The sequence below is a fragment of the Macaca thibetana genome, chromosome 3 (genome assembly GCF_024542745.1).
Source record: "Macaca thibetana thibetana isolate TM-01 chromosome 3, ASM2454274v1, whole genome shotgun sequence".
Taxonomy (NCBI): domain Eukaryota; kingdom Metazoa; phylum Chordata; class Mammalia; order Primates; family Cercopithecidae; genus Macaca; species Macaca thibetana.
In genome coordinates this window covers 47,140,772-47,163,769 of record NC_065580.1, presented here as the reverse complement: position 1 = coordinate 47,163,769, position 22,998 = coordinate 47,140,772, and the positions used below count along the sequence as shown (strand labels likewise).

General features: G+C 37.3%; 1 protein-coding gene across 6 annotated transcripts in view; it reads right to left on the bottom strand.

The window, feature by feature from the left end:
- The window catches only part of DOCK4 (dedicator of cytokinesis 4), a 475,353-nt gene that overhangs the window by 258,637 nt on the left and 193,718 nt on the right, over nucleotides 1-22,998 (bottom strand). For all 6 annotated transcript variants that reach the window (XM_050782626.1, XM_050782628.1, XM_050782623.1 and 3 more), the window contains exons 2-6: nucleotides 17,204-17,287; nucleotides 13,685-13,725; nucleotides 11,645-11,700; nucleotides 7,187-7,283; nucleotides 2,014-2,162 (exon numbers count right to left, since the gene is read on the bottom strand). In XM_050782626.1, coding sequence (XP_050638583.1) covers nucleotides 2,014-2,162; nucleotides 7,187-7,283; nucleotides 11,645-11,700; nucleotides 13,685-13,725; nucleotides 17,204-17,287 — 427 coding nt within the window. The remainder of the gene's footprint in view (nucleotides 1-2,013; nucleotides 2,163-7,186; nucleotides 7,284-11,644; nucleotides 11,701-13,684; nucleotides 13,726-17,203; nucleotides 17,288-22,998) is intronic.

The following is a 22,998-nucleotide window of genomic DNA, read 5'->3' as shown; positions in this document are numbered from 1 at the left end:
AATGTATACTTAAAGAAATAAGGTAAATTCATAATCTCTGTACTGTAAGTTATTTTAAAATAAACAGTCAAAGAATTTCAAAGAAAACAGAATCACAGCTCAGAAAATTCATGAAGTTGAAGATGATCTAAATAAATTATACTGCTCATTTTCATGCATCAATGTTTTACCGTCTTATCATAAATTAGCCACAGAACTGCCCAAAGTACAAGCCAGAACTTACGTAAGTCAAAAACTGAGTCATGATTCAGTCATAATTAATGTTTTGCCTTCCTTCCCCTTTTCATTCTGCCATCATTTTCTTTCATAAAACTGAAGAAGTATCATTTTCTTGCCTGATCTACATTCCTATGTTATTTTGGATAAGCTAATTTCCTCCAACTTTCTTCCTATTTACAAACTAGTCCTTGAAATGAGGACCAGCATAATGACTAAGACCCAAAATAATTCGGAGAATCCTCAAAGGTTTTTCAAAACAATAAAGAAATAAACATTAGGCAGCACAGGTCTCGCTCCAACGGACCCCTCCCACTCCTATTCCACCTCACATCACAATCATGGAGATTCGAGATAATCTCCTGTGAAATTCATTCCCATGGCAGGATGGGAAGTTCCCTGTAAATGGCTGGGAAGTCTAATCTGTTAGGAGGTGCTGTGTGTTTTAAATGTCATCCTGGAGCTGAAAGGGGCCTTGCGCCTTTTCTAGTTCAACTTCCTCCTTCAACAGATGAGGAACTGACATGAAGAGGGTTAAGGAGTTTGCTTCAGGTCCTAGGAAAGCAGAGCTCCCAGTCCTGTGCTCTTGTTGCCTCTCCACATTTGTACCTGTTTCATTTCTCACAGGAATGAATCTTCTAGAGATAAATGAATTGGGCTCTTCTATTCATTGTCTGTAAAAAGATGAACGGCACATCCTATTCAACAAAATACCAGAAGTCCTCTGAGTGTGATGGAGGTTTAAAAATCTGTTAGTAGGTCTGGGTATTCACATTCAGAGTGTGCAACATCTTGGGAAGAATCAAACCTGGCTTCTGACTAAGTGATTTCCTATGGTAATGGGAAGTGGCATTCTGCTTCAAATTGGTTTTTCCACATTCAGTAAGAGGCAAATTTACCCGTGGTTCACTTCCCCTCATTTTCTTCATTTCTGTCTGCTTTCCTTTTTTTTCTGTTGCCCTAAGATCCTTTGAAATAGCAAATGGGGATTTGGAGAGAGGAAAAGAAGGGAGGATATGGCCATGTGGGTTATTAAGGAACCATGTCACCGCTTTAAACCTAAACCTCATGCAACCCTAGGATCTCAGTCAAAGGTGGCTTATTCTAATTTCTCACTTCTATGTTAATATTCGCATTTAGTACAATATCAGCCTTGGTCAGAGCTTTCAGTGATTAGATTTACCATTTCAGTACGTGGCTGGTATTTTAAATTAGTCACAGTTTTGTTTAAAAATAAATCTTGGTCAAGAACAGCTTTTTGCTGAGTTCCCTCAAGCAGCTCCTCAAAGTAGCTAATATGTACGTAATACAAAGGACTAATCACAGCAACAAGAAAAGGCCCCACCAGTGCACTTGTCATAAGACCTTTCACAGAAGCTGTTAATATTAGTGTCTCCCTCCAGATTACATTGGTAACCTATTACCATGATATGGAAGAGATATATTTTAAAAGCAAATCCACATGCCAAACCTAAAGCCTATTTGAGAATAGGATCCATTTTAGCCAGAAGCCACATCTAATTCATTGCTGTGAACATTTCATTTTCCATGAGCATGTCCATACCATCAGGCCACATATGATACTAGACAACAAACGACATTTCATTGCCCACACCAGCTTGAGAAGAAATGGTTCTTGGCTCTATCAATGACAGTTTGCACTAAGCCTCCAAAAACAAGAAACATGAAAAAGCCCACAGGACTGCTTCCAGTGACATTACCACGTTCTGGCTCAGGCCTATGTCACTTCCATTGTGTTCACCTACTAGAGGCCGCCCTGTGATGCTCAATACTCACTCATTGCCCCAGTCAAGGCGGGCAGTAATGTGGCGCTTCACGTCCTTCATCCGGTCGTGGGTGAGGTGGCCCACCAGCACCTGCCGCCGCAGGTCCAGGATTTCATTCATGATGTGCCACAGCCGGTGGAAGAGATCGCCTTCATTTCGCTAAGAAATACAAACACGTAGAGGTTTGGCAGTCAGTCTCCATACTGAGTTGTGGGGTAACCAAAAAGGAAAGGGAAGGGGCCCCTTCCACTATGTGCTTGCCACTCTGGACAGATGTCTGTTAAAGACAAACTGTTCGCTCACTGTCCGCAAACACACTCGTTGCATTCTCTATATGCTTCATCTAAGTTTCACAACACTGCTCTCATGTCCAGAAATGCAACTTTACTTCTCAAGAGCTCCTTTTATTTATTTTTTAAACATTACTCAAATGCTACTATCCCAGAAGGTTTGGCTTGCCTTCCACCTCCATCAGGAAATCTTCCCTGATCACTTTTGCTCACATTCTTTTCTCCCTTCTCTGAGCCATGGCTGCATGCAACTAAAGCTGATGAAATGGAAGACATTGTTTTCCAATTATATTTCTTGCATATTGGTTTCAATACTTCATTGGATCCCCTTTCAGAAGTTGGGCACACAAATTCATTCATTGATGGACACGCAGTGCTATTATTGGGCCAGTATTTAGACTTTTAAAAAGGTAGTGCTTTCTTTCTTACTTTTAAAACAATCGTGGAGAATCAAGATAATCGCCTGTGAAATTCATTTAAGCTCTGTGGTTTACTGGAAAGCAGACAAGTTAAAATCCTGGTTTTGTCACTTACTAGTGTTATAGACTTTAAGTATCAATTCTGTTATCTGTACATGGGCAGCACATTCTTTCTGCAAGGCTGTTTTATGGATTAGTGGTGGCAACTGTGCAGAGAGCACTACAGCACAGTGGCAGAGAACATCAACTTACTTAGAGCCAAGCAACTTCAATCTGAATTTCAGTTTTGCCATTTACTGGCTGAAAAAGCTTTGACAATTCATTAACATCTTTGTGCTTGTTTTTTCATCTGTAAAACAGGTATTATAGTACCTACTTCCCAGGGTTGTTGTGAGGATTAATGAATTACTAAAACTCTGAGAACGATGCCTGACCCAGAAAAAATATGTAAGTATTAGCTGTTACTAGTACTAGAGTACTGTTATTGTTTTGGGCTTGGTCCAGAATGCGCCCCCTCCAAATACTGTTTCTTTCCCAAAACCAAAATATATATCCGTTACCCCAGAGACAACAGAGTAAATCTTTTTTTTTTTTTTTTTTTGAAACGAAGTCTAGCTCTTGTCCCCCAGGCTGGAGTGCAGTGGCGTGATCTTGGCTCACTGCAACCTCTGCCTCCCAGATTCAAGCGATTCTCCTGCCTCAGCCTCCTGAGTAGCTGGGATTACAGGCACATGCAACCATGCCTGGCTAATGTTTGTATTTTTAGTAGACACGGGATTTCACCATGTTTGGCCAGACTGGACAAACTCCTGACCTCGTGATCTGCCTGTCTCAGCCTCCCAAAGTGCTGGGATGACCGGCATGAGCCACCGTGCCCGGCCAGAGTAAATCTTATCTAACTATTTACCCTTTGTCTTTCTTAACCAGTAGCTATGCTTTTACTTTCTTCAAAGATTATGACTGGACTTCATGAGTAGTGATATGAAAGTACTGAGGTTATCATCCATCTAAAGTCTTCTACAGCTGTAAACTGCCAGAAATATCAAATTATTCTGGGTGATGGGTAAAGACATTCAGTCATCACATATTTTTTATTTTAAAAAGTAGTGACGTGTTATTTGCTTTTTCAGTACTTGGTGTCTTGAAGAATGTTCATGTGATGTGCAGGTCAGACGAATTAGCCAGAGGAACAAAAAGCATTCTCCAGGATGCCATCCCTGATCCTGCTCAATACAAATCACCTTGTTTCTCTCTGAACTCTGAAAGCACTCTATTGAGCCCATTCTTCTATTGCTTCTCACTCTTAACTCACGTTATACACTCCCATACAAGCCATTACAAGGCCACTGTAACACAATACTCTTGTAATTAACTGCTCAGTGTCCATGTCCTCCCTGTGGCTGTAAGTGCTCAATCACAATGGCCATCTGCCTGTGTATCCCTAGCAGCTGGAGAATGCATGAATGAAGAGCTTGATTTAAACATGTTAATTTTCGTGGATCTGAAGAGGTAGGTTGTCTATAGGCGATACAAAATAATAAGCAGTGAAGATCAAGAAACACTTGAGGAAGTCAATGTAGGAAGGAAAAGTCCACCTAAGTCAATAAAATTATATAAGCAAGTTATTAAACAAGTCAAATCTCATATAGCAAAGACAGCACCTTTCTGAACTGACTGTCACAGGGAGAAAGTCACCTGCCTTCTCTTGGGAAAGGCATCCTGTAGTTGTTTGGTAGGATGGACTTGATTTTCTGTGATGTCATCTCTAGTATTAAGTTTAAAACAACACTAAGATGAAAAGGTTGCAGGATCCCTTATAAAGCTGAAAATCAGTTGGTCAGTTCTCCATTGAGGGAAGAAAATCCAGGTGTGGCAAGAACGCTGAAATACCACAGGCCTGGCCAGCAAACCTGCCCTACTAGTATAAGAAAAAGGTCTACAACTGAACATCTAGTCATAAAATCATGATTCTTTAAACATTGGATAATTATGAAGGCTATTCAGATATATGAAAAATGCTTTTGATTTAGTGCTAAATGAAAACAGGTAAGGCACAATATTAAACACTTAGAATAAAATAATACCAAGAGATTCTGGAAATATATAAAAAATATAGCAAAAAGTTAATTGAGAGTATTTTAGTGTTTTAGAAAGGGATGAGCTTTTATTTGCCTTAAAATGAAAACAGTACAGATTTTGGCAGCAACAGACTTAGATTTAGATTGAGACTTCAGCATGAGACCCTAGGTAAATCATCATTGATAAGATTCAAGAATAAAAAATGCCTGGCAGAGCCCCAGGAAAGAGAGATGTAAAATGTCCAGCTCAGGGCCTGCACAAAAGTACTCAGTAAAAGATGGCTGCTATATTTCTCCTCAGTGGTTACATTACTGATTATTAAGTGGTATTTATAAAGACCATTATTTAAGCCCTTAGCAATGTTATTTAAAGAGCAACTAGCATGTTTCAAGCATTCATCATGTGCTTTTATGCTAAGCATTGTCATATAAATTGCTAACAATTTATAAAATATTATGGCCCTCATCAAACATCTTCCAGTAGAGAAGCTAGGTGCCTTAAAACTGTTGGAAAAGAGGATGGACAATAACCTAAACACACTTGAGCATGAGGAACTTGAACCAAAACATTTGTGACAAAACATTTACGTTAGGAAAAGAGAAACCAAAGGTCTGACATGGCCAAGGTAGCTTCACTCCCAGTGTCAAAAATCTAATACCTCTGAGTTAAACTTAATATTTGTTTCTAATGTAACTACCATTCCAGTGTCCAGGGAACATTTAGATAAGTATCTCTTTCCCAATTACTAATGGACTACCATTCCAGTGTCCAGGGAAACATTTAGGTAAGTATCTCTTTCCCAATTACTCAGAACACTAGGAGGAGAAGAGGTTACCTGTAGAGTTTACAACATATAGATTTTCAAACCAACAAAGTCTGTCCCCAGAATAGATATTTGGAACCTCGAACACAGGTGAAAATAGCTAGATAAGGCAGAATCCAGAGGAAATTCAACTTTGGTCCCCACTAGTAGCTACATAAAAGGAAAAGTGCTTGTGTTCTAGTTCAGCTATTGACAACACTCACACTGTCATTATTTTTATAACTCTTACGTCAGGTATTTAGAATGCAGTGGTTTGAGCATTTCAAATAGTTTCTTTTTCCATGTTAGTGCCAAGCACAATGTTACTTTAAGTGAAATAATATCAGATGTTGAATTCTTTCCAACATTAAAAAAAAAAGAAAATTTAAAAAGGAGATCTGCATTTCTTTGCACTTCCCTAGCACAGAGCCCTCGAGGTTGGTTATCTTGACTTGGTATTTACAAAACCTATGCTCTGCCAATTCATCTAAGGTTGTCTTGTGGATTTTCATAGTGAGTCTTAAAGCTACCAGCTCCAGGAGGTTTAATCAGAGAAGTCCAGCATCAAAGGGTTTTCGCTAGTGACTTTGTAAGATTTTCTTGCCTCGATGAAATACCCTATTGCATTTTAGATGTAACAGACAATAAACACTATCATTCTGCCAGTGTCCCTCACTAATTTGGATTTTTTCTTTGACAGGCTGTTTTAAATCATTTTGTGAGGATAAGTACACATTTGTATTTTGAATTCATCCCTTGAAATGATTAAACTATTCTACAAATTTCTTTAAAAATAAAAGAAGAAATAGCATGGGGTTTTCCCCAATATTTCACCACGCCCAGACTTCCGCAGTTACAGTGGGGTTCAGAGTGAGAGCACCATATTCACACCACAACCCCAGCTCAGCCACTTTCCCATTACTTGATCTAGGGTGACTACTTTACTTCACTCTCTGTGCCTCATTCTTCTCATCTATAAGTTGGATGTGATTATCATTATTATTTCTTTGAGTGGTAATAAGGATTAAAGAAGATACTGCATCAAAGAGTACTTACCATGGGATTTGCCATATAAGTTCCCAATGTGATTACTTATAATAAGTAAATAAATACATACTACATATCTCCAAAACACAGATCCTTTTTCCCCTCAAGAAACATTGTTTTCTCTAGTATATTTAGAATATTCTCATTGATACTAGCTAAGAAGTCTGTCATTTACAGTATACTTGAATTACTTATAGAATTTGAATTTGATAAAATACCACTGCCATCAAAATTGTCTTGAATTTTATTTTTCCCTGAAAATTAAAAATATTCAGGAGGTTCAACAATAGTCCATGTAAACCATCCTATTTGGTTAGATGCCAGAAAAATAATCTTTTATATTCCTGTGGTATTGAAAAATAACTTACAAAACCCATGCTCAGTGGACACAGAGATTGCAACAAGACTGTCTTGTTAATATCTATATCCCCAAGGAGTCCTAGAGACTTGCAGAAGGTGCTATATTAGTTAATGCTTACTCATGTTCATGTATTTCTTAAAACAATTCTTTATCTGAAAAATCGTGTCATTAAAAAGCTACTTAACCACATAGAGTTGTTTCCACATGGTTCCCCAGTCTCTTAATGTTGATGTCATTTCTGTGATAACAGAGTCTTCAGTGGGAATAACCATTTCAAATTGTCTGTGAAATTAAAAAAGAAAAAGTATATATGTAAATACCATAGACAACAATTTTGTTTTAAATACTCTAAAAGATAACTAGGAAAGAAAGTTGCCTAGCTATTGTTCATTCTGCAGACAGTAACCAGGATCTGGTTGTAAGTTAATGTGAGGAATGCTACATGGGTTACGGGAGGACAATACCAGAACGATCAGCCACTTCAACAGACCAAGAACTTCAACAGACCAAGTTCGAGCAGCGTGGTGAAGAAGGAACAACATCAGAAGAGTTCCACTCCAGTACCAGCTCACGGCTAGGCAGTAACTCATTTAACCTGAGGCCAAAAGCCTTCATCTATAACATGAGGTCACTGGGCTACATAAACTCTGAGGTGACTTTTGCCTTCCAAGGGCTATGACTACAGGACTCAAAGAGAGTAAAAGGAACACCATTTAATCATCAGGACATGATTGATGGCTGTGGGCATCCAAACTGACTCGGTGTTATAAGTAACTAGACAGTAAGATACTAATTGAACACTCCCTTGATCTCAGTAACACTTCATTTTTATTATTTGCAAACTAGGACCATGAAAAATGATTAGTACTCTAAGTAATGTTATCATACAGCATAGAACCTAAGGGCTTATGACATCACCGATATTTGAATATTTGTTCCAAAACGTTCCTCTTTCTGATTACAGTAACATAGTCTTCTCATTTCTTCTCTAAAAGTCAGAAACTATCCTTGGAAAAAATTTATATCAATATCTAGTAGGGTGTGTATGGTGGTCCTGAAGTTGAGAATATGCATGAGGAGATGGGGGAAATAAAAGAGAAGACTCTTTTTTTTTTTTTTTTTTGAGACGGAGTCTCGCTCTGTCACCCAGGCTGGAGTGCAGTGGTACAATCTCAGCTCACTGTAAGCTCCGCCTCCCAGGTTCATGCCATTCTCCTGCCTTGGCCTCTCGAGTAGCTGGGACTATAGGCACCTGCAACCATGCCTGGGTAACTTTTTGTATTTTTAGTAGAGATGGGGTTTCACCGTGTTAGCCAGGATGGTCTCGATATCCTGACCTTGTGATCCACCCGCCTCAGCCTCCCCAAAGTGCTGGGATTACCAGCGTGAGCCACCACGCCGGCTGAGAAGATTTAATTTGTCCTCTGTATCCCACCTTTGGCATATAATAATCTTCATCTCCAGTTTCCTTTTTCAGATTCTTTCTGTGTGTGTGTGTGTGTGTGTGTGTGTGTGTGTGTGTGTGCAGCTGAAAGTGGTTAAGTGGCTATTGCTACCACTGCTTCCCAAAAAATGCAACTGATATATTGATTGAGACTATTTTCTTTATTTCAGTAAATTGTTTTCAAGAAAACGTCTAATAGATAGAAAGTAATGACATATTAGACACAGAACCATGTTGTCTAATGATCAAGGGGAAATTACTTCTTAGCATGAGGCTAATAACTGTTCTGTGATTCCTTTTTCATGTTATGTCCAAAGTGTGTATAATTGTCTTTTGTAAAATCTTCTTGTCAGACATATGGAAACTAAAATCTTGCCTTGATTCTTTTCCCAACGGAGTTTCATCTCCTCATTTCACAGTGCTGCTAAAATACTTGCCCTATGAATATTTTCCTTCTTTCTAGAGCTTAAACACAGCTGAAAATGTAAAACTGGGATTTTAAACTAGAAATAAAAGTAAACAGTAATATATAAACTGTGACAGATACAGAACCTTTTATTAAGCCTGCATATGACATTTTTAAATGGTAGTACATTTATTTTGCTTTTGAAGCAGCTGTTGCAATTTAAATGATGAATATTTGGAGATGGAAATTATAAAATGATCCTATACAAGGTCAAGGAGGAAACACTGAATTTCCAGGAAAACTTGACATCCTACTTAACATTCAAAAAGTGACATGACCTCAGTAGGAATTAAACAATACAGAAGTGGCCTCCCAGTCCGTAAACTATAATTTAATGGACCTCCATCAGTGCTACATTGATCTGAAGACACAAGAAAGAACATACACACAATTCAGTCTGTGAGAAGTTGATTGGGGGTTGTCCAAGCAAAATTTAATTTTTTAAGCATAAAATTGCCATTTTAGGCAAGGTGACTGTTTTCTATTAATTACTCCAAAACCAAAATCAGTGTTCAAATAGTCTGTCGTAAGTAGTTACCTCTGAAATTATATTTTGTTCAGTTATTCTGGGATGGACTTTTCCATTATTTCATCCTAGTGGGCCGTAAATCTACTTAAAATAAGACAGGTAATACCAAAACCCCAAAGATGTTCCTCTCTGGGAAAGCAATCATCTGGCAATACATGCCCTCAGATGTTTTCAGGCCATAGTTTTTCTTCCAGTAACAGCCCAAGACCTAGGGTCTAAGTCAATTCCAATAATTCTTTTTTAGAAACTAATGTTGGGCTTTTCTGCTCTTCTGCTGCACAATGTCCATCATACCTGGTGTCAGGTGGAGACCCCATAAGAAAGTCTTAAACTTACACAACCCAATTTTTAGGTACCTTCACCCACATTTAAACTTCCTGGGGCTCATGGAAGGGGATCAGATATACACCAGTTACTGACCAGGATTTTAAAAAAGGAGGTACTTATTTAAAAATCATATCCTACCCCAACTCACTTTGAGGGATAGACTTTAAGTGGAGAGATGCTTGACATCATCTTTGCTAGCATAGCATTCTCTCTTTTCTCTTCCTTGGTCAGAGCATATGATGCCCTTGGCACTGCAGAGTTGTGGGAGGTCAGGGTTGGGCTTGAGGTAAAGGCAGCAAAGAGGATTGGTTGCACAGGCTTGTTCAAATGGACACTTTAAGAAACAGGGGTAGCCCATGGCGTTTTCACTTTGCCAAGCCCAGATCACTAGCACAGAAGGATAGAACAAAGAGTAAGCATATGGCTGGAGTGTATTCTGAAGTATCCTCTGGTTTGCTGGAGGAGGGCTGAACGCTGTCACATCTAGCCTGGTAGGAAAGTTTCAAAAGGACCAACAACTCGGCTTGATGCTTCTGGTGCATTATAGCTGCACACTTCTGAAGGACACACATTTCTTAAAAGATCAGTAGTAGTAGTGGTAACTATTAGAATTAGAATTATGCTTATTGAATAATAGATTATTGAATAATAATTGAATTAATTATTGAATAATAATTGAATAATAATTGAATTAATTATTATTGAATAATAATTGAATTAATTATTATAATTAATTATTATAATTATTATAATTATTATAATTAATTCAATTATTATTCAATAATAGATACTGACTACTACTATTAACATGCTTAAAGCAGCTCACACACATAAGACATGTAGAGTAATGGTCTCTGAGATTCTTTAAGTTTTACCCATGTAGGGAACTCTCAAAGTATTTATACCATAGACTCGTAGCCACTGCAGAGGCTATTTCACTGAACTGAAATTTAATACCATACTTTTACTTGGGGGGAAATTAAGAATCACCTATTTGAATAGCCTCTTTGGAATTTTTGTCATGAGACTCGAGTTGGAAAATACCATTACTATGCTTTAAGAATTCAAATAACAAATTGCTATTTATCACTATTTGAGAAAAAATATAATTTCTATGGCGGAATCTGTATTCTGTTGGCATAAGATGAAAATTATGCAATGATCATGTGAACAGCCCTTGTGACACTGACACCAAATGTTTGTGTCTAAATCCATGGCCCCTTATAATGAATGATCTGCTCATGCTAACTATTTAAACAGGCAAGTTCTTCTGTTTTACTCTGCTACATCTTATAGGAATTATGTTAAAGTGACTGCCACTTCACATTCTTTTAGAAATAGACTAGAAATTTTTTTAATGTATTAGAAATACTAGGTGATCAATGAGCTCAATCAAAGCATCATATAAATGACATTCTCTAAAACAGAATAATGGCTTTGTGAAGTGGTCACACAAGAATATGTTATTATGCCCATTTAGAGAAAGACACACTATGCATCTTATAATCAGTGGTGAACCTAGGAAATTCCTGGGGTTTGAGATAATATGACAGCATTTAATGGGTCTGACTGACATGCTTCCCTAAGTAGCAAGAAACCAAAAAGAACCAACTCCTGCTCAAGCGTAGGCTGATTCCCTGATTTGTGGACACTGAGAGACCTCCAGTCCCTCAGATCCTGTTGTCCAGCATGCACAGATGGGGTTTTTTAATTTTCTCCACCAACGGTCTTAATGCAATATATCTTTAACAAAGAACACAGACAATGGTATGATCTTCTACAGTTCATTTTTCAAGACAATTACTATGCCTTTCGAATTCCAAAAGAAGCAAAGGTTCTGTGAAAATCCTCCAACTACTAATAAAACTCATTCTTACCCTTTGTTCTTCACACAGGCATTTTTCAAGTGAACGTAGCTGGAAGGAAATATACCCTGAAAAAGGAAACATGAAGGTTACGATGCCGGCTGTTAAGGCAGGGTTGGTTTCACAAGTCATTTGTATAAGACACAGCCATACAATCATGACAATATCAGGAATAGGGAATAGCAACATCTCTACCACATTCTCTTGGATGAAATCTACTGTGGCTTAAGATCCATCCTTTCATTTTCTACCATTAACTACTTTACAAATTTAGAGACATTCTAAACAAACATGATCAAAAAAATTTAATCTTGCTCAGAAAATATATTGTTTATTAAACAGGAAATAAGGAAATTTCATGAATTCTACATAAAAATCATATACTAAAAGTTTTTAAAATATGTATTGCATAGTTTTGAAAGGTTCTTTGTTTTGGTGGTAGTTCTTTTTTTCTCCCCAAAACACTCATATTTCTCTTGAAAATATACATACAAAAAATATCATTGTGAATCTAGAGATAATATGTATATTCTGTGTTATGGAAGATTTTTGATGACAACTCAGCAGCAGTTAATCAGCATACTGCCATTCTGATGGAACAGAAACCAAACAAAAGAAGCCCTGTTAGCTTGAAGCTTTTTATTGCAGGGAAATGAAAGGGCAAAGAAATTGTTTCTTTGTTCTAAATGGGAAATTGAAAGAAACAAAAACAAAAAAATGAGCATCAATTTGATTGTTCATTAAATGGCAATTATCCTCTGAAGAATTTCTAATGCATAATTAAATGACAAACTCAATTAAATATTTAAGAAAAGAAATGTCATTTGAATATATACATATCACCATTGTGGATCCAAGTATAAAATAAAATTTAATAAGCAAAATTCTTTCCATTCAATAGTGGTAAAAAAAATATATGCAGATTTTTAAAACTCACTTGTTTTTTTCAATATGGTGGGATCAACAAATAGAGTAATTCTAACTAATCAGGAAAAGTCAGACACGAGGTTTATTAGAAGTGACAGAAATAACACAGAAATCGTACTAAGTTTCCTTCTCAAACATGGTCTAAATGAATTCATTAAATACTGAAGCTATATTTGCATGTGCCTCATAGATATATAAAAACAATGTTAAATGAAGACTAAAGTATTTAAAAAATTCAATTCGTATACTCTTTTGTCCTTTACGGTTCCCCTTTACGATGACCTAAAATATGTGAAGTAATTAAACACAGTTGAATGTCCCAGAAAATGGCATATTTAAGGAAAAAGGCAAAAGTGTATTTTGAGAATGAAAATACAATTTCTTATCTACAATCCTGAAGCTAGAATTAAACCAAAAAAATAAATATGACATATGTGAAAATATTAGAGAATGTAGGAAATATAGGTGAAGACTGAGGAGATTAGAGTAAGATAGAAAAATACAGGTATTAGTGAGGATTAGTGTCAAAATCGCAAACTATACAAATAAAAGATAAAACAAAAATGACATTACTTCTTGCTATAATTCCTGAGGATTTATAGAAATGTATCAAGGATAATGAATCTTACTTTCTGCCTGAAATGGTAAGAAAGATGGGTTTTTTAATAATATTGTTTTCCTCGCTTCAGCCCACCAAACCCAAAGGGACTCTTAACATGCCGCTAAGTATACTTGTTTCTCCAAACCAGTATTTTGCAAATGATATTGTGGAAAACATAAAGATTAAATACTGCTATTTAATATTTCTTTTGGAATATATATTTCCCCTGCCTGAATTTTAATTTAGCTCTCTGAGAAACTACTACTTCAAAAAGATTTTGTTTACATATAATGAGCTTATTAAGGTCTTCTCAGTACAATTTTCAAGAGCTAAATAGGATTATCATTTGAGTAGCATATCTTAACTATAATCCAAGTTCAAAGGAATTTCCAAAATTATGAAAATCTGCATTATCATTTGGCATTTCAACTGAGTCCCAACTGTAATTTCAATTGCATAAATAATTTAAATAACTATATTTCTTAATAAATTTCATAATTATAGTTAGAAATAACAATTGTTACCTTGATATTTGGGTTTTTTAAGGCAAATCCTCTGTACCAGCCTGTGGAAAAATAATCATGGTCATATTTTGATAAACCATTGTAATATTTTAAAGATAATGACAAATCAATCTGTTCTTTGCCATGAAATTTTACCATACATGTAAAGATTCTGTGGATAAATATGGTAAGTATCGGCCTTAGGCTACAAAATAGTTCGAGTGAGCACACATAAGAATTCTATTAATAAAACCATTTTTAAAAAACTGTATCAAAAATTTTTATAAAAAACAGAAATATCCATAATGTGAATAAAGGTTTTAAAATCAGAGCAATGGGCTTCAGTTCTGGCTTTGCTTCTTACTGTCTGTTTAATCTTGGCCAAGTTACTTGACCTCTCTGAGCACCACTTCTTCCCATTTTACGAAAGGCCACATTATGTCACAGGGAAAGTCAAGAATCTGCACAAGATTTCATACATTTCCAAATTCTACTTGCCTGACTACAAAGGCCAGACTCTGCCACCAAATAAGAGTACCTGGCCAACAGACATGATGTGAATTGCACATCCTTAAGCCCACCATATTGGGTTAAGATCAGTCTCATATCATACGAAGTGTAAAGCCCTCATTCACTGCCAGAATTAACTGGCACATTTTCATCAGCACAATGGCTGACCAAAAGCTCGGCATAATTTTTATTCTGTAGAATAACTATTATAGTAGGCCCTTCTTATCTGTGGTTTCACTTTCCACGGTTTCAGTTACTCATGGTCAACCAGGGTGCAAAAATACTACATGGAAAATTCCAGATATAAACAATTCATAAGGTTTAAACTGCATGCCATTCTAAGTAGCATGATGAAATCCCGTGCCTGCCCGCTCAGTTCCGCCCAGGACATGAATCATCCTTTTGTTCAGCGTATCCACACTGTCAATGCTACGCCCCCATTAGTTATTTACTAGCCCTCTCAGTTATCAGATTGAGGATCACAGTTTTAAAGTCCTTGTGTTCAAGTCACCCTTATTTTACTTAATCATGGCTCCCAGGCACAAGAGTAGTGATGCTGGCAACTGGAAAGTGCCAAAGAGAAGCCATAAAGTGCTTTAAGTGAAAAGGTGAAAGTTCTTGAATTTAATAAGGAAAGGAAAAAACCATATGCTGAGGTTGCTAAAATCTAGGTAAAAATGAATCTTCTATTCATGAAACTGTGAACAGAATATTGTTGTAATTATTCTATCATTAGTCACTGTCAACTGTGCCTAGTTTATAAATTAAACTTTATCACATGTAAAGGAAAAAACGTACGATGTGTAAGGTTCAGTACTATCCAAGGTTGCAGGTATCTTGGGGGCCTTAGGTCGCATGCCTTGCCAATAAGCGGGCTCAAGGACTGCTGGATTTAAGCTCCTAGCAATTCTGAATCAATTTTGCAGCACTGTCCTTACATGTCTTTTTATAGTTTAAAACAAATCAGCATATATATTGTATTTTTTCAAGTGTAAAGACCATTTTGCTTATTGGCAAAAAAAAGAAAAAAATTATTATACTATGTAGTAAATATTATGCCTAACAGAATGTTTTCAATAATTAAATTTTAGTTAAAATTTTAATACAAAACGTATTTGAGCTTTGTATTTAAGCATTTTTCCTCCTCATAATACATTTTCTTAAAAGGATATATTGTAAAATATCGTCCCTTACCAGTTTTAAAATCAGTCTGAGGAGAGCAGAATGAACTGAAAATCAGAATCTCTGTATCTCAGGGTTTATCAGCTGCCATAAAGACAGATCCAAGAAATACATCCATTTGTAAATAATTATTCTAACAAAAACCAAAACTTCTTGAGAATTGCAAAAATGTCATAGAGAGGTCTCTGTCCAATTATACTATACAGAAAAAATTTTAGATTACAAAATACCTCCTATTAAATATGGAGTCCAGTTTCATACAGCAATTCAAAATAAATTTTACATTTATCTGTATACAAAGTAGAAACAGACAAAATATATGTGGTAATAACATAGAAAACCTTATTATATTTTTTAAGGTATCAATCACAGTGGACAGAATAAACATTCCAATATCACCACCATTTAATGCTAGGCTCTAACTAAATGTAGTAGTTCTGTCTGGGGGAATACAGTTTAATCTATAATAAACCTTGATATGATAAAATGTCATCATAATATAAATTCCTAGTAAGGAAAACTTTGTAAGAAGAAAAACATAGGTATTCTGGGATATACTAATGGGGCTCTAAAAGGTAGTCATTTTGTCAACAAGAAAAGCTAGGTGGCCAGGCGCGGTGGCTCACACCTCTAATCGCAGCAATTTGGGAGGCCAAGGCGGGCGGATCACCTGAGGTCAGGAGTTCGAGAACAGCCTGGCCAACATGGTGAAACCCCATCTCTACTAAAAATTCCAAAAATTAGCTGAGTGTGATGGCAGGTGCCTGTAATCCTAGCTACTCAGGAGGCTGAGACAGGAGCATCACTTGAAACCGGGAGGCAGAGATTACAGTGAGCCAAGATCGTACCATTGCACTCCAGCCCGGGTGACAGAGAAAGACTCCATCTCAAAAAGAAAAAGAAAAAAAGAAAAAGAAAAGCTAGGTGCAGTGGCTTATGCCTGCAATCTGAGCACTTCGGAAGGCCAAGGTGGAAGGATCACTTGAGGCCAAGAGTTTGAGACCAGCATGGGCAACATGGTGAGACTCCGTCTCCACAAAAAATAAAAAATAAAAAAATTAGCCAAGCATAATGGAGTATCCCGGTGGTCCTAGCTACTTGGGAGACTGAGGCAGGAGGATCCCTTGAGCCCAGGAAATTGAGGCTGCAGTGAGCCATGATCACACCACTGCACTCCAACCTGGGTGACAAAGGGAGATCCTGTCTCAAAGAAAAACAAAAAACAAAAACAAAAACAAAAAAACAAAAAAAGAGTAGTCATTTGATGAGAAATCTGTTTAAGGACTAGTGTTTAAGGATGTTACATGGAACAGGAATGGAAACATTTGAGAACTATTAGGTATCTTAAACGAGTTACCTACTATACAAATTAATAATAATTCAAGTGCATTGAATAATTTTATTCCAAGTTTGAGGGGAAGAAACTATAGGTCTGCAGCAGAGTTGGTCTGGGCAGGAGCCCTCCAGAGGCATCTGGCTACTCAACCTCAGGTAAGCCATGTCTGCTCTGGGCCTCTGCTTCTTCCTATCCTGTGGGATCTACTAGATCCTGAGGATTCTGAGAAAAACCTTCAGTTTGGCACTGAGTCAAGAACTCCCACAGATATGGTAGCTTCAACTGCTTTCTCTGTTTGCATCTAATGACTATAAGGAAATAATATAATCAGCTTAAAAATAGGAAATGATGCCTTTCCATTAGCCAAACACTAAAAATGCAGGAAACAATTTTGTCAAAAATGACTTGCTGTGACTATTGGAAAAGTTCCAGAGATTAATAGCGGTATGGACAGAATTTGTAGACTTTATAAACAGTCGTATGTTGAGGAGGTTGTTCATAAGGCCACTCACCATCACACTTCTCCAGGATCTGAACTGTATCTCCAATTTCCAATGACAGGCCATATGGAACGGTTCCTCGGAAACTGGCAATAACTATAAAAAAAGATATAGAATATATGAAGACAACCATGTCCATTACAGTTTATTATTAAATATTATTGACTAGGAAAAATGAATATAAATAGGAAGTATAATTTGATAGCTGGAACCCTCTGTCATATTTTAATTTTATATCTTTCTAAGAAAATCACTAAGTTCATATACTTTGCCAACTTCTTGGTCAGATTCAGTATTATAAACATGCATTTCAAATATATGAAATGTATTAAAATAATATAAAACATATCAATGCTATCACCCAATAACAGATATAAACAAAGGTATTGCCTGAGAGCTCCTTAAAGGACTGTGACCCTTTTGTTTCACTGCTTTCTTCACTCCCTCATCCAAATGCCCGGCCCATAGTAGTTAATAATATGTGTTCAATAATAAATGAGGAATATATCTCCTGCTTATTATTAGGCTTGGTTTACCTTTCTGCTATATTGTTTGGAGCAGATTTCTTTTCCATAAACTATAAGCTTCTCAAGAGAAGGGACTGCATCAATTTGCTTACCATTATGTGCCCAGAGCCTAGCATAGTATGTGGTGCATAAAAGCAGTCTTCTTGTGCAGTAAGCAACAGAGACACTTTATTTAGTAATGATTGGGCCCTCCTACAGGTCTAAACACACAGCCACCACAATTCCCACTTGCACAATACCACTTCACAGCCATCACAATTCCCACTTGCACAATACCACTTGGAATGGGGTGGGGGATCACAATTAATTATAGATTAATGGTTTAGATTAATTGGTTTCTGAAACATTTTGCAGAGCAGAACAGGACTAGGATGTTGTACCCATAGAGAGAAAGTACACATAGATTAGTCCTTTTCTGGCAACTCCAGGAATTATAGAGAGAATAAAGCTCAGTGATTCTTCCCTGAATAGTAAGTAAAGCTTCAGCCAGAAATGAGGAAAAGATGGAGAAATAAAGAAAATGCATTTCAACACATAAAAAGAGAGAAGACATCTCCTATGAAATACTATGCACACTGAAATCAACTCACAATTCACATCAAAAGAAAATGATTCTTAAAAGGCCAAAATTTTAGGAGGGAAACTTATAATTTTGCTTCAGAGTGAGATTTAGATATAACTCCAATCCCCAAAATAAGTGATTGCTACTGTTGGGAATGTATATTTTAAAAACCTAAAGGAACACACTCATCTGTCAAAAATGAAAACATGCCAATAAGTAATGAGCTTTTAAAGAAGTCTCATGCCCTTTTATGATCTCAAAACAAAATTAACAGTAGAGGTCAAAACACAGGACAGAAAACACAACCCAAAGTCCATGAGACAGAACAAAGTAACGATATGGATAGAAACCAATTAAGAACATTTAGCCAAGCACTAATTTATGATATCATTTTCTAACTACAGCCACGAATACCATATAGCCTCATAACGACGTGCAAACAGCTTTTTGCTGGCAAAACAATCAAGGGTCTATATATCTTGACAGATGACTTCATTTAACTTTCAGAGACCTCTTCTTACAAGGGATCAGCAACTGAACTGACAGTAGATTGACTGCAATTTAAAAGACTTCAAGACAAACGTACACTCAGAATTGCCTTTCCAAACTCTGCACTACTGATGTTTCTCTTAGAAGTCTTGGCGCATGGACTTCCCAACACAGTTCTGTACACAACACAGTTCTGCACACAGCTCCGACCGCTCAGGAACACCCTCGGACACCCAGGGCTGCCTCCCTCACTTCTGGCTCTCCGCTCTTTTTCCTCATCACTTTCTTGAACACAGCAGTACCACTAATAGACTTCATTTCTTCACCTTCCTCAGCCCCTGCAATCCAGCCTTAGCTGTGTTTTGAAATTGCTTTACTAAGATCTCCAGTCCCCTCAATGTGGCCACATTCATATCACCATCCAGGAGTCTTTCCTCTCGAATCTTCTACTGCTTCTGTCACACCCGCCAGCCTTCTCCAGACCTTCCTTCTTAGCCCTTCTCTTAAACGTTGGTGTGATCCAAGTTCCATCCTCAAGATGCTCAAGTGTAGGAAAATAGCATCAAGCCTGGCATTTTGACACATGGATTTGAACCTCAATCTCATCACTTATTACCTGTGTGACCTGGGTCAGGATATCAACCTCTCAGAATCTCCACACCCTCACTGTAAATCATCACTGGGTGAGTGAATGAGGGTGTGGCTGGATGTAAATAATCACTGGGTGCATGAATGAGGGTGAATGAATGAGGGTGTGGTTTAAAGGTGTGGCCATTACCATTAAATGCTCTGGTCTTCAACAGTCAGGTTCTTTTATTATTGGAAATACTATTTTAAGAGTGTGCTTTAAATTCTAAGAACCAAAAACTGCCATTACCGGGGAAAACTCATTCTTTCATAGGAGTTATTTAAAACTGGGATGATAGCTTGTCTGAGCCATCACCATGTATTATCTCATTTCTTATCCAAACAGTCTATGTGGGTGAATTCTGATTTGACTATTCAGCTATGTAATATGTAATATGTAATAAACATTAAAGGTCAGCAAAGAAGTTCCCTAATCTCACTGGCCTTCAGATGGTTCCTCTATAAAACAAAGGAGCTAGACAAATGAACTGAAGTTCCCCTGCCAGTCTCAAATTCTGAGTCTTCGAGAGGACTTTCAGCTCAGCAGTGACATGGCATGGTACTTACCAAAGAACTGTCTCCAAACCAGCCTAGTCTGTGTAATCACTGCCTCAGACAGCCATCTGATAATGCAGAAGAGACAGCCTGCTCTCAGCAGCTCATGAGGCCCTTATCAACTGCTCTCCAACTTTTCTAGGCTCACACCCAACCCAACTCTCCACACACTGCCCTATGCTCGGTCACACTCAAATTCTCATCGAGCTTTTTCTTGCAGACCTCAGCGCTTTTCCATCTATTATTCCCTTTTTAGGGGGTTGCCTTCTTCACTCCTACACTGGGAAATGCAAAGCAGCTTTAATTTAAGGCTTTGCTCCAAGGTTAGGACATTAGAAGATTTCCTGATGTTACTCCTTCCTTTTTGTCATCTGTGGGTCCACGTGGAATGCAATTACTCCCTCATCTGTGTTCTCAGGACACTCTGACCACACCTCAAATATAGTAAGGCATCACATAATATTACAGCACTTCGTCTATCTGTGTCTTTCTACTTGGGAAGAGAAACTATTTCTCATTCATCTTCCAAGAGCCAGCATGAGCATCTGAGTATAAGAATGGAGTACAAACACGTGGAATGAATGAATGAAGCCACTGAGAAACGGTGCCTAGGTTTTAATGGATTTGGACAACCTCAGGGACTCTTCTCATAACTAAAAGTATCTAAGGAATAAGTTTTAAACTGCAGATCATATTGGAGAGGAATATTTTTCAGGATATAGTTCAAGGAATGACTTTGATCTTTATCTTCTAAAATGGCAAGTCACTCTCAATCATTGAGTTAGACAAGTAACTCCACCTTGCTGTGTACTAATGAATAGATGGATGGATACTACACTCAGGAAAAATGTTTAGGCTTCAGGTTATGAAAGAGAAAGGCAGTTCTAGGTAAAGCGAAGAATTTGAAAATATGGTTGGCTCATGTTTCTCAGTGGCAGCATATAATGTATCATAAACTAAGGAAAACCAGTTTAGCAAAGCAGACATCCAAACACCATGTATGCATTAATGAAGCCTCAATATGCAATTCTGTCAAATGCACTTAAAGCATCTGCTATTTTCAAATTCCATTTGGAAACAACTTTTCAACTAAACCCCTTTAAATTTCTCCAAGTGTTTCTACATGAAACATGTCTATAATTGAAAATGCATTGTCACCAGTTATTATAAAGTAGCTGTCTCTTTATACAAAAGTTTACTCATCATACACTTCCCAAGGGCATTTTCCCCCAAATAATATCAAGGTTTACCAAAGATGCCTACACAGCGTTTTGATCCCTCAATTTCCTTTTCTTGTTTTTCTTATAAATTGAACAGTTTCTTATAAATTGATCCTTAGTAGCTACAGGAAACAATCATAGAGAATGAACCCTTGGTAAAGCTGGGAATATAAATATTCAGTTCTATTATTTTAGTCATACTGGCCCTGAGAGCACAATTTTAAACTGCATATAAAAACTACTGCTGTGGTGATGTGTTCATCTCTGCCCATTTGCTACAATGGAAAAATTTACTTGGATTAATAAACTCAGTTTATATGTATATAAACCCAGTTTATAGGTAAGTCCTCAAAAAATTTCTGTCAGCTGAAAACACTAAGTTCATACCATAACCATTTTGAAAAAAATGTCCTAACCAACTGCCTGTTATTACTAACAGTGTCATCATTCCTTTATATAATGATATCAGTTCAGTGCCTATTGACAGTTTATTAAGAATTAAATAGCCATGAGAAACAGTCTCAAACACAACTCCTAATTTTCTATGAGGAAGATAAAAAGAAGATAAATGATGCAGTGAAATGGGGACTCATTTCTTAGTTTCAACGATGCTATTTGCTCATGCCAAGAACCAATGCACATTTTAAAACTTTTTAACTGAATACAAAGAAAATCACAAGAGTCCATGACTTTTAAAATTTTAAAGCAAAACAAAGTATTAAGAATTATCGGCCAGGCACAGTGGCTTATGCCTGTAATCCCAGCACTTTGGGGGGCTGAGGCAGGCAGATCACTTGAGGTCAGGAGTTCGAGACCAGCCTTGCCAATATGGCGAAACCCCGTCTCTATTAAAAATACAAAAATTATCTGGGCGTGGTGGTGGACGCCTGTAATCCCAGCTACTCGGGAGGCTGAAGCAGGAGAATTGCTTGAACATGGGAGGCGGAGGTTGCAGTGAGCTGAGATCGCACCACCGCACTCCAGCCTGGGCAACAGATTGAGGTTCCATCTCCAAAACAAACAAACAAAAAAAGAATTATTATAAGTCAACTACATAGCTCTAAACCACAGACAATAACATACCCTTCCTCATCATTGTCAAAATAATATTCAAAATGATTCTACTTGGCAAAGGTCAATTCCAGCCCAGCACAGGCTGCCCTTGCCCTTTACAGGCTGACCATCTAAGATGAATGGAACACAATGCAGGAAAGAAATCATGAAAATGCTTTGTCTTTGGTGATACAAAGGAAGGAAAACTTCTCTCTTCAGGTCAGATTTTGGCTTCATCTTTCTGCTAAAAGGATCTCCAACTCATGAACAGGTTGTGGTTTAAAAGGTCACTTATGAGCCAACTGCTTACAACACAGAACACACAAAGCTACTCTTCTCAAGTTCTGAGGCTAGCCCACAGAATCCTATTTCATGGCAAAAGGGAACTTGTTTTTCACAGCAAAAATAAGCTGACTGCACCAGAAACTAAACATAAAATTTTATATCAGTGCTTGTAAAATATTGAACACTGGTGCTGAAAACATAGCAGTGTCCGTCAGAAGGCAGTGATGGAGCAGGCATTGGTGTTGTAGACATTCTCAAGGAATTCTGTGTCACGACCTCAGAGGACATTTCAAACTGGTTCCTTCCTACATCCATGTTCATTTCACATTCGGCTCTGGCATGGCATGGAAGTATCCACTAAGGTTTATCAACTTTTACGAGGATTATTTGGGGGGCTCATAAATGGAAAAGAGAACCTAGATAAGATTTGGAAGAAACAGAAAAAAAGGAAAGGGATTAAGGACAACTAAATTCTTTTAAAAAAATTTT